The following is a 13,281-nucleotide window of genomic DNA, read 5'->3' on the forward strand; positions in this document are numbered from 1 at the left end:
CCTCGGCCAAACAATGTCGACTGGTAATAGCCAGGGGCACCAGCCCCCTGGAATGAGCTGCCCCTAGAGGTTCGTATGATCCCCGACCTGCGTACCTTTCGCTGCGCCCTGAAGACTCTTTTATTCCAACAAGCTGGGCTAGCCTAATAGGAATTTTAAACTGGGTGTCTGTTAGCTTTTAATTTTGTGGGCCAAATTTTTATATATTTGTTTTTAAATTGTTTTTAAATTTTGTAAGTGTATATGTATTTTAAGATGGCTGTACACCGCCCTGAGTCCTTTGGGAAAAGGGCGGTATAGAAGTGTAATAAAATCTAAATCTAATCTAAATCTAGATAGAGTAAAATTCTTAAGTGATTTCTTATGTTAGCAACAAGAACAATCCCCTCTGCACATTAAAATCTAGCTTAACAGGACTTTTGAGTAGACTACTACTATGGTGATTGCACCTTCCAGTCCAGAAACTGGAACCTCAGGCAAAACATATAGTCCATTACCAAGTATGGTTTGTCTTTCTGGGAGCCATCAGACATTGCAAACTTGGTAGATATAATGATGTTTAGGATGTTCATCTCATTTTTTTTTCTTTTTGCAACTCTGTAGTCCCTATTCAGGGTAGATTCAGGGCAATTAAATGGAACTAACCATTTACTGGCTCGATGCCCTTTCTGATGCCACACAGATATTTTTCCTTTGTGTCCTGAGAGAGAAACATCTGCTGCTACCAAAATAGACCTATCAACCTTCCGAGCAGGAGGCAAGCGTCTTCACCACTAGGTCACCATGCCGCTTGATGTTAATTTCAAATCAATTTTGTTAAATTTTAGATGGTAGTTCAGAACAATCTTACAATCCCTTAATGCACTGAAATCCTTATTTATTTTATTTATTATTTCTTTTCACAGAAGAAGAAGAGGATCAATATATATTGTCCTCCACCTTTCTATGCAAGAATGAATTTTACTTATCTTGTGTTTGACCTTTTTATGCAGCTGGATATAATAATGATTCACTAAACTATTACATAGAAAAGCAAAATATTCTTCTCTTAGTTGACAGATCATTTGAGATCTACCGCATGGCCACCAAATTCTGTTCAAAACTATTGCTATTTGACACTTAGTAGACTACTAATAGATATGTATTTGTGTGCACATAATGCATGCATGTGCATAATCTTGGGATAAATATAACTTTTGGGAGATTTTAGCATGTACCTCAATAAAACCAAAATAAAACATATCCTTCTTTAAGAAACCTATATAGCAAATGCCTATGTAGTTAAAAACAAATAAGAGTATTTTTACTACAACCATTTCATCCTGAAGTCTTCACTCATAATGCTGATTATCAACCTCAACAAATGGAAGATAAAGGAGATATTTTATTTTTATTAATTAAATCATTCCTGCAGATAAAAATCTGGGGACATTGCATAGTGACCTGGATGAAGAATCCTCACCCCAAATTTCCTTTCACTGAAATCTATACCAATGTATCTTTTCTTCTTCTCTTTTATCCAGTGAATTAATAGCTTTGGTTTTTTTCCAAAGTAACAGGAAATGTGACTTTGGAAAACTAAAAAAAATACTGAGTTGGGGATTTTATTTTAACTGATTGGCTTCACTGCCTTGAAAGTCTAAAATATAAGTCAAGATATTTTAAAAGCCAACCAAAATGTCACATAATAGTAAAACAATTTTTTGGCTCTTCCAAAAGTGAGAAGAGGATAAGTATTCAGTACATAGTAATAAGAAATTTGAAAAACTCAAAAAAAATTGTGTTGCTTTCTGCAAGATCATCCAATATTAATACATAATGATTGAACTCAGAAATTCCCATGTAAATATAAACATCACTGGTAATCCAGAATTAAATTATTTACAGCATTATTGCAAATCACATGAGATAAATTTATCTTGTACTAGAGAGTCTGAGGTTAAAATGAAGATAAAACAATCCCATTAAATATTTTACCACTTTTCACAGCCATTTCTGCCCTATGATCTAGGGTCTTACTTAAATGTCCTTCTTACACTAAAGATCTGCTCACTTCCCTTACCAAACAAGAGAAAAGGCTTAGCCTTGATTAATCATTTTGCCCATGTTTGTGTTCAAATGGAGATGACATTTTTGTTACAAAAATAAGTAATTGCTAGCTCTTTTTAAAGTGAGATTCAAGTAGGCTATATTGTTTTACAATTTCACAGCTGGTATTTTGTCCATTAGCCAGGAACAATAAAAAGACTAAAGAGTTCACAAGAGATTCCAGATGGAAAGTAAAGATGTTTTACAACTACAGATTCAGTACTTCAATCATATTTGCATATTTTAGAATCAGTTATCAAGTTGGTTACTATATTGACATTTACATAAATTGGCAGGGGTATACTCATGAACTGATTTTTTAACAATAATCTATTTTCCAAGTCATTTTTATGGATTATGGCATAGCTTTACAGAGGGTGTAGTAGAAGACACAGCTCAAAATTTAGTCAATCCTTTTTTCAGTTGTGCCAGACTTTTGTGACTGTAGCTAAATTTTCCCATGCCCTGTGATTAACAGTTATGTTAACTGTAGACTGTAAAATCATTGGTAGATGACTATATACAGATTTAGCTAGATTCATGATTATAAATTCCCTGTGTGTCCAATCACACTTGGCCAAAGAGAATTCTATTCTATTGTATTCTATTGTATTGTACTCTAGTCGTCTAGTCTAGTCTATTCTAAAAACTTAAATGAATTTACAAGAAAATCAGTGTTCTAGCTAGCCAGCTAGCTAGCCAATATCTAGTTGCAGTCTTAAACCCTTAATATAAATTTGATTACAATCAATCAATTTCTAGTCAAATTTTTATCAGTTATCAGATTAATATTACTTTGGAATATATTTGCAAACTATTAATTAATTGCTAATCTTTTTTAAAGAGAATGACATGTTTGTTTTTTTCAGCACCCCTTTTCCATGTTCAATATTTCTTAAAAACAAAATCAGGAAATTAGTATGCATTATTTTATGATCATTTTAAAAGTTAGGAAACAAAGAAAATTTTGAACTCCCAGGTATCACTGGAATAGAGTGTGAAATGTTTGTTAAAAATTTCATCATTATGAATATATTGCATTCCTGAAAACTAGAAGGCCCAATTATTGAATATGTATAGTAAACCTGAACCACCTCTATTCCAATAAATCTATAAGGAATCTAGATAAATTGCTTCCTCATATAGTGGCACCTTGGTTCTCATTTTTAATTGGGTCCAGAAGGTGCAATGAGTACCAAAAACAATGAGTACCAAACAAATTTTTCTCAAGAGGAATAGTGTAGTGAGTCAAAGGAAGCCAACACTGACAACTTCTCATTTGTGTATTGAATACCAAACAAACTATACTTTTTTTTTTTGCATCAGAATGCATTGAGTCCCAAATTTGATGAGTTTCAAAACAGTTCAGTACTAAGATACAACTGTACATTTATTGCAATAGAGATAGTCAGGTTTGCTGTACATTTTTAGTAGTTGGGATATCTAGAAAGCAATATATTCATAATGATCAAGTTTTCAACAGACATTTCACCCTTTCATTCACTGAATGCAAAAAAGTGAGAAGAACGAGTTTCAGGAAAAAAACTAAAATTTCCCTCTCTTAGTGATACTGCTAAAAATTGCTTGAAGAAATTAGCATCTTTTTCCTTAAAGAAGTTGTTTCTCAGGTCTCAATTGGCTACTAGTGATCCTACTCAAATTTGGAAAGAGGGAGAAAAGTGAAAAAGAAAGAAAGCAGATGAGAAGGAAGAACATACATGAAATCTATGTTTCATGTATGAAACATATATAGCAAGTACCTAGATACATGCATAGTATTGAATAAGTGACAATGTAGCTTAATGTTATAATGCAGCCTAAAAGAATGAAAAAAATCTTTCACAGCCATCCACAAAATAAAGTTCTACACAATGTTTTACATAGCATTTTTAGATTTTCTTCCAATGTATTGGAAATAAATATGGGTGAAGACAATTCCCCATTCATGCCATATATGCTACTACTTATTGCAGCTACTTCAAACATCCATACAAAAGTAGAATGACTGACAACTTTGTTTTTAAAACCTTCATTACACAGAGCTAGACTACTAAAGCACAACAAGAAGGCACCATAAATCTACCAAGATAAGCACTAAAGGTCTTGCAGAAAATCCTGGCTGTGTCAATTGCACATAAAATAGGTCTAATAACTGTTATCTAACTGCACTTTCAAATTGTATTACATCAGGAAAGGTGTAGTCGTTACAGGTAAGGACAGACAATGTTCATCTTCCCAACTTCAATCTATTTTTTAAAAAAATATAGAAACATGAAATCTTTCTTTTAAGCATTATAAATAAGTTAAACTAACACACATTCTGCATGTTATATAAAATACTCAACCAAATTTTTGACAGGATTATTCAAATGAAGTATGTGATTCTTGGGTAATTCTAGATAAAAATTTAAATACTATTTGTGGGGGGGCCTTTTTTAAAACAGCATGGATCAGATTGTCCAAACGTCAGTTTTGATTCATGTATATTCAGACTGGTAAGATTTTCAGAGGTTTTAGAAGTGGCCTTATCAGGACATCCTTCTTGTGTCCTGATAATAGAATTCCCAGGGTTGGTTATATCTACCAACTTTTTTATCTGCCTTTCTTTCTGTCTATTCCTTCTACTGCTTTTAAGCAATTGATAAGGATCCAGTCAAAACTTTAAGTGTCTAAATAAAAAGTTGGTCTTTACTGCCAACTAATAGAATTAATTTATCCCTGGCACTACTTAACTTTATTTTAAAGTAATGCTGCTATATTGATTTTATTTTGCCTTTTATATTTCAATATCATATTTTCTTTTTCATTCATTCATTTATTTGATTTCACTTTTTTAAAAGCACTACCCCATTAAAACACAGGAGGCACAATGTCTAAATAAATAAGCACTTCTGGTAGACATATAAACCTTAAAAAGTGTTAAAAAGGGATGTCATCATAATTTGATGGTTAAAGGGAAGAGAAAGGCATATGCATCTTTCCCCATATCTATCTTAAAGCCTTCAGCATTCTGTTAGGTTCCAATTAAATGATGGTTTCCTGCAGCCAGTGAAGAACTTGAAAAACAAATATTGTGGTAATAGTAAGTAGGTACTATTTAGATTAGGTGTTTATTTCTTAATTTAGTACCTTTTTTTCCTTCACTTTAGGCTATATTTTGCCTCTGAGTGCCCTTGCCAGTGTTGCATTCCACAAAATGGGTAGATCCAAGAAATGGGAAATGTCAGAACAAAAACAGAATATTCATTTCATTTCCTTACTCATTTAATTTAAATTAAAAGAGATGAAACTAATTGCTTTAGGTGTATTCTATCATATTGGGCATAACTTTTGAAAAGAGTCAAGGATCTGCATCTCAGACTTTTGGGGAAAACCTGGCAACAGCAACAACTCAGAGTATATATGGCCATGATGGCAAACCTATGGCATGTGTGCCACAGGTGGCACGCAGAGCCATATCGGTGGGCACGCGAGCTCAGCTCCAGCACTCATGCGCGCACCAGCCAGCTGTTTTTCGGGCCTTCTGGGCTCACCGGAAGTTGGCAAACAGTCCATTTCCGGCCTCTGGAGGGCCTCCAGGGGGGGTGGAGAAGGCCGTTTTTGCCCTCCCCGGGCTCCAGGAAAGCCTCTGGAGCCTGTGGAGAGCCTACCAGGCCCACCGGGCCATCTCGTGCCAAAAGCAGGAGGAGTGCAGGGGGGGGATCGCGCATGCATGCGTGGGGGGGCAGGATGGAGGTGGGCACACATGCACGTGACCCTCCCCCGCTCTCCCCCCACTTTTGGCACGCAATGGCAAAAAGGTTAGCCATCACTGATATACAGCAAATTTCCAACAGAAGTGAAACTTACTTTGGAATCAATTCTTCAAGAGCTACAGAAACACAATTGTACAATATGTGTGCAAATATTCAGATGAAATTATCATTAGTTGGTTTGCATAATGGTTAAAATATGAAACTACACAATTGATATTTACAGTGTAATTTTTATTCTTTAGAACAGCATAAAGTGGGAAAGATATGACATAAAGGAATTCTCTCTGTTTGTATATCTGATTGCCAATAGGTTAACAGCAGAATAGGACCAAAAATTGGGAAATGGAGAAGGATGAGGAAAAGCTGGGGCAACAAAGAATGATTTTGAAAATCATTCTGAATCTATCCAGGAGCCTGGATAGTTCAACAGACTAAAAGCCTGTTATTAACATTCAGCTGTCTGCAATTATTGCATGTTCGAATCTCCCCAGGCTCAAAGCTGACTCAGCCTTCCATCCTTTCTAAGGTGGGTAAAATGAGGACCCGGTTTGTGGGGGCAATAAGCTGACTTTGTATAAAATATACAAAAGTATGAAGGCTATTGCTTAACGCATTGTAAGCCGCCCTGAGTCTCCGGAGAAGGGCGGCATATAAATCTAATTAAAAAAAAAAAAGATTGGATTAGATAGGAGATGCAGAGAAGAATATTCCATTTCAAGTCCTTTAAACTGAAAGTAACCACATCCACTATTATAAGCCACCTTATCCTTCCTTCCTATATGACTTAGAGTAATGTATTTCAGACTGGGAAACTTTAATATGTATGGATTTCAATTCCCAGAATTCCCAAGCCAGCATAACAATATTTATATGGGTTGAAAATAAAGTTCTACATGCTTTCCATAAATTATTTATTTTAAGCATGATGTATTTTATTGTTTTATGCACTTTATTTTCTTAAAATACAATATGACATTACTATGTCTTTTAAAAATGGTGCATTGAATTTAAAATATTATGATTCACTCAAGGCCAGCACAGTCACTGTTAAGGAAAATCTAGTAATGCTTGTCTTTTTGAAATCACAAAGATTTAAGCAAATAGATAGTTTTTATATCATTTTATATAGTTCAGGGCGTGCTGGATGGTGCCCAAATTTGTGACAGCAATAGGCCCAAGGTTTCCTCAAGACTAGCATTGCATCAATTCAACCATGGCTCTTAGTTTTACATATATTCAGAATTTCCATCTAGACAGCTCATGCAGGAATTTAATTTTTTAAAGTAAGTGCTATTTGATTTTACAATAATTTTAAATATGTTCACCTTAAATTGTAAAATGGTGTCATGGTTGGCAACTATAGTTGCTATTTTATTTTTTCCTCTTCTATCCTTCTGGAATTGTAAGCATGATTTCTTTTTCCAAACTTGGGTACCTTTCACAAGTATGAATTTCAACATTCCCCAATACTGGAGCCACTGTTAAGAATCTTGGAAGTTGAAGTCCATACATCTGAAGGGTACCGAGGTCACAGTATACAGTGGGAGACAATAGAAAGTGATATAGCCAGAGCAGTGTAAATGTAAATCATCTAGACATGTTCATCACAGAAGCATCAAAATTTGCAATAGGGTAATGGCACTAATAGACATTTCACATGAAGTACAGAATGCTATTTTGGTTGCAGTTATACCTCTCCTGTAACAACTTCTTATAGCCAAAAATTGAACACAAGGACCAGATCTATTTTAAAAATCTCCTTATACCATGTGGATAAGCTAAACTATGTACCTTGAGAAGGTTGTAAACCTTATTTCTTGAATATATTTACTATGAGAAATCCAATCTCCTTGGCTTAAATGTTTGTAAACTGTTATGTTGCCAAGTAATGCTTGGTACATCTGAGTATTCAGTCTATATACCTTGATAGTCAAACTTCTAAATAGATTTTTTAAAATATCAGGTAATAAGTTAATATCTGTCAGATAGGTTTTCTAAATTGTTTAGACTGGCGATAAATCAGAATTTATACCTCATTCTTTTCAAATCATGTGAAAAGGAAGCTCAGAAATTGAGCTCTGAGACCATTTCTATCAAAGGCATACTTCGCATCATTAACTATATAATCAACAATATCATTCTTTCTTCAAAGCCTACAAGACATTATTTACTTTTCTTCGCTTTGGGTGGCATTTTGAAGCTGTACTTAAAAACTCTGTAAAATTAAAAGAAAAAGGTTCAAAAGGGAATTGTGGAATTGCATGCCAGATCTGTACATCCTCTGAGTCATTTTCACTTGGACAATGATTGTGTAAACAATTATGTGGTTGGATAACAAATAATAATATCAACAATAATAGTGATGATAAGGATGAAGTTAATGTAGTGAAATCCATTGTCCTTAGTGAAGTAACAAAATAATCCTCTATCAAACATTTTGATTATCTCTCTTTAGTGACCTTCTATATTCCCCCATCCTTCTTTCTCCCTTCCCTCCCCCTAATCTCAGAACAACATTGCTTTCAGCTTCTCCCCTGGTTTTCCCACACACAATGCAACCCAGACCTCACCTTCAGCTCTCCTGAGACTACTTTGGAAGCCAATTCGATGACACAGCCAACAGCCATGCGTGCAGCACCGGACGAATGCAGCTCATTCCAAATGGTGTCACTGTCCACCTGAGCAAACAGTTAGCAGAAGAGGGGGTGAAGAAAAAGAGAGGGGGGGAGAGAGAGAGAGAGGGAGAGAGAGATAGAAGAATAAAAAAAGAAAGAAAAGAAAAGAAAAGAAAGAAAGAAAGAAGGAAAGAAAGAAGAAAGAAGAAAGAAAAAGAAAGAAAGAAAGAAAGAAAGAAAGAAAGAAAGAAAGAAAGAAAGAAAGAAAGAAAGAAAGAAAGAAAGAGAAAACAGTGAGGGAGGGCTGGCGCAGTGACAACAAATGTACAATAACATTAGTCTTCCGTCTTGGCCAGCTGAAAAGGCCTTCTGGACATGGGCTTGCTTATACTTTTTCTCTATACTGAGTTCTCCAATGGAAACACATTCCTGTCATGCCTCACTGCCATTCCCTGTTTAGATTTCTCATTACAAACGGTATTACATAGGCCAGATCTGGTTTAGTTATATGAATTTGTTAGAAGATACTAGGCCTTAGTCAGAGATGCAATATAACTGCTGTGCATGCATGTATGGGCATATTCACATTTATATTCATATTCATACTTGGTCTGTCCTTTGAAGGTCTTGCAAAGAGCAGAACAAAATAGTGCAATGTATAGACTGTCAAAAAGATTATTACAGAATAAGTTCAGGTTTTCGTTTTTTTTTAAAAAAGATGGGAAAGCAATTGTAAAGCATGATCCTGAAATAAGGGATATTTTTAATCCAAGATAAAAAAAATGTTCAGCAGTTTAATACTTGAATAGAATACAATAGAATAGAATAGAATTATTTATTGGCCAAGTATTAGACATTAGACATACAAGGAGACATATGCACAAGTCTTGGTGCATATGCTTTCAGTGTACATAAAAGAAAAGATACATTCGTCAAGAATAATAAGGTACAACACTTAATGATTGTCATAGGGTACAAATAAGCAATCAAATCATATTAGGAAGTAGTCAATATAAATCATAAGGATACCAGCAACAAGGTTACAGTCATACAGTCATAAGTGAGAGGAGAGAAAATGCAGGATAAGGCAAATGTATTCTATTGAACTGCATGATCAACTAATGCAGGTAATTTGACAATAAAGCAATTACGCAATAAGAAGAAAAATTCCTTGGGTGTTACCTTCCTCAATATATTATTTATTTATTTGTTTTAATTTGTATACCGCCCTTCTCCAGCAGGACTCAGGGCAATGAACAGCCAGAATAAAATAGAACATACAAAATTTAAAAACAGTTTAAAAAATAATTAAATATTTTTGGCCACAATTTAAAACAACCCAATTAAAATCAATTCAATTTAACCGAAACAGTGGGATCAAGCCAGCCAGGCTAGGTGAAATAAATAAGTTTTCAGGGCCCGACGAAAAGTCCGGAGGTCTGGTATTGTGCGTATCTCTGGGGGGAGGTTGTTCCAGAGGGCGGGCGCCGCCACAGAGAAGGCTCTCCCCCTGGGGGGTCGCCAGCCGACATTGTCTGGCGGACGGCACCCTGAGGAGGCCCTCTCTGTGCGAGCCTACTGGCCGGTGGGAGGCTATTGGTGGCAGAAGGCGGTCTCGTAGATACCCCGGCCCTAAATATTAGTTTAAATCATTAACATATTCTGTAAGCACTAATTATAAATTGCTTAAATTATCATTCCTGTATTCATACCTATTCTTCTGAAGCAACAACAGATGAACCTGACATATACATTTGCTAACATAATCTTCTTGAATATATTCTAATATATTGTCAGTATATGATTCTGAGTCACTTATTAAAAACTATAGGATAAATAAGTCACTGTGATACTATTATTATATAGTCCTGAATGCAGTTTTGTTTTTAAGTATCGTACAATGACTATTCTAGGTTAATCCAAATGTTGATTTAGCACCAGATGTTGGCAATCTTTATAGAGAACATGTACTACTTCCAATTTTTCACAACAGCAAAGGTGTTACAAAAATTAACAAATGGCCAAAGTCTCCTGAAATTGTACCATCTACGCTTATTTTTAAAATTATTATTAAACATCTAACAAGCTCTTGGTATTCTAAATCAAACTCTTCTAACGTTTGAGGCTAGAACATCAAATCATAGGATAGGATGATCTGAAATTTCAGTCACTTTTACTAAATGACTGTTAATTTTTATTTTTGAGAACCTATGGATGACACCAGCAATGTTACATATCCCTGTGCTGCTTCTGGCAACCTCTGTTTTGCATGAACACAAATAAATGTTTACCTATTCCTTTTGTTATGACAAAAGCTTAATGTCCCTGTAATATTTTTCCCCATCATTTCAATTATGAAGGAATCAAACATGTTTAGCTTGGTGATTCTTGAGCAAATATTCTTAATATTCTCATTAATTTATTGCAATCATTCTAAAATATGCATTTTCTGGAATTGGGACGTGGCTTCTGAAATCATCTTCTGAAACTTTCCTAGAATGCCTTCAGAGGTAATTATTGCCAAGTTCAGATGATACTGATATTTAAAATGGTCTTATGTAGAAAAAGTGTTTGGGTATAATAATTCCTGAAATATTAGGTATGGTATTTTCAAATGGAATCTACATTTCATTCATTTTTATGGAAAACATTTACATTTTCTATTGTAGTCCATGATATATTTTTTTCAGTTTATGACTCTACTGTGTTTATTAACAAAAAAGAAAAGAAATGAGAAGAAAAAGAAAAACACTACTTTCAATTACTGAACAATTCTTTCATAGCATGTTTTTTTTTAAAAAAAAATAGAATCTTATCTTAATTGCTGGAGGCAATGTTTAAATAGAAACTTAATACATGAACATTATGAAATAGGACCATAAAATCTGATGAAAAATCCAGCATTGAACTAAAAACACACAAGAAACCAGCATATAACTGGCATACATCAAAACAGAGCCAGAGGCAAAACAAAATTCCCAAATCTTTACTCTTTGTGGTGTGTACTTTTCTGGCAACTATTAATGTTGCTAAGAAATGTATTTTTCCTTTTATGTCTTTTCTTTGTTCATATATGTATCTGTGTGTCTATGGATATCTGGTTTTATTCTTCTGTTTACTATCTGATAAAAGATGTGATGAAGAGTACATGCACAAAAATACTTATTACAGAAAATACCTAAAATTAAATAGAACACAAAAGATTTATTGATTATATTTAAACATTTTAAAACCATCTTATATTATTATGCATATTAAAACATTTACATAACATAATGGAAACATGTCATAATTAAGATAAAAGAGTTAAGTTTAAACAGACAATTACAATGCCTGACTAAACAAAAAAGTCTTAGTATAATATAATATTTTTAAAAGTTGAAAGATTTGCATTAGGCACATTCCCAGGAATGGGTTGTGGTCAAAAAAATCAAAATAACAGGTACAAACGTGGAACTGCACCTAGATCTTTGATTATAGTTGGCCTTGATCTACACATCTATGTGGTATGTTATGGGAGCCCCTCATTACTCCCATACAACACCCCTCCTGCGTGAGCTGCACTGGTTACCAGTGCATCTCCGGGTCCGCTTCAAGGTGCTAGTCCTCACCTATAAGGCCCTTCATGACTTAGGTCCGGGATATTTGCATGACCTTCTCCTGCCTGCCTCTCACCGTCCTGTTCGCTCACATAGGGCCGCTCTCCTCAGGGTTCCGACGGCGAGCCAATGTCGCCTTGCTGTGCCCAGGGGTAGGGCATTCTTTGTGGGTGCTCCCACCCTCTGGAATGAATTACCTACTGAGCTCCGGACGGCTCCTGATCTCCGTTCCTTCCGTCGGGACTTGAAGACTTGGCTTTTCAAACAAATAGGCTGAGACTGATTCCGGGCTTTATTATTTACTACTAATTAATTATTTGGATTAATTATGATTTTATTGTACTTGTTTCTTAACTTGTGTTCGCCGCCCTGAGTCCTTTGGGAGAATGGCGGCATATAAATACATGTAATAAATAAATAAATAAATAAATAAATAAATAAATAAATAAATAAATAAATAAATGTCATGCATGGGGCAAAGCATACATTATCTCTGAAGTACAATATAGGAGCAACTTTGCTAGATAAGGTTAATGGCCTTTCATTCTATTGCCAACCTTCAGTGGGTGTAATCAAGCATGGCCTAGACTAGAGAATTATCTGCCAGGACTTTTAATACGTATTCTTATATGAAGCAGAAAGGCAGACACAAAGTCTGAATGAACCCTCCTTTCTCTTGGATTCACAACTGATTGGAAGAGTCCAAAGGAACAAGGGCAACCATGGCCCCCAACAAAACGCATACTGCTTTTAGTCCTGAATATTATGATTTAGATGAAAGAGGACAGAGGTGAATATAAAGATCATTCCTCACAAACTGAAACTAAGTTTGCTCAGCATAAAGGGGTTATAAGTGGGAAACAAGCAAGGAATGTTGAACCTTGGAAATGACAAGGAAAATATTGTCCAAGATCAATAATGCAAAACTCTAGCTACAAAGGCAAATCAAAATCATTGTCCAAAATTGATTGACATGAAGTTTAACAAATATCAGACATGAGTTTACTGTAAAGTTTGGTATGTTCAGACCTTTTTTATTTTATAGTAATAAGGGGCATAACATTTCATATGAACTAAATGAAATCTAATATATACCAGTGCTGAATTTCATCTAAACCCTACAGCATTTAAAACTTTTTGAGGACATTCTTTTACAGAGTACAAGTAGGAATTTATGTGAAGAAGGACACCTTGGAATCAGTGCAGACAAAATTTTGTGGCTCA

At 34.8% G+C, this 13,281-nt stretch overlaps 1 protein-coding gene across 1 annotated transcript in view; it reads right to left on the reverse strand.

The window, feature by feature from the left end:
* LOC117655026 (histone deacetylase 9) overlaps positions 1 to 13,281 on the reverse strand; it is a 166,933-nt gene that overhangs the window by 130,644 nt on the left and 23,008 nt on the right. Inside the window, exon 5 of the mRNA XM_087893687.1 lies at positions 8,414 to 8,521. Within this exon, the coding sequence (XP_087749813.1) occupies positions 8,414 to 8,521 (108 nt within the window). The remainder of the gene's footprint in view (positions 1 to 8,413; positions 8,522 to 13,281) is intronic.

This window comes from Pantherophis guttatus, chromosome 4, assembly GCF_059756535.1.
Source record: "Pantherophis guttatus breed Tessera chromosome 4, ASM5975653v1, whole genome shotgun sequence".
Lineage (NCBI taxonomy): Eukaryota > Metazoa > Chordata > Lepidosauria > Squamata > Colubridae > Pantherophis > Pantherophis guttatus.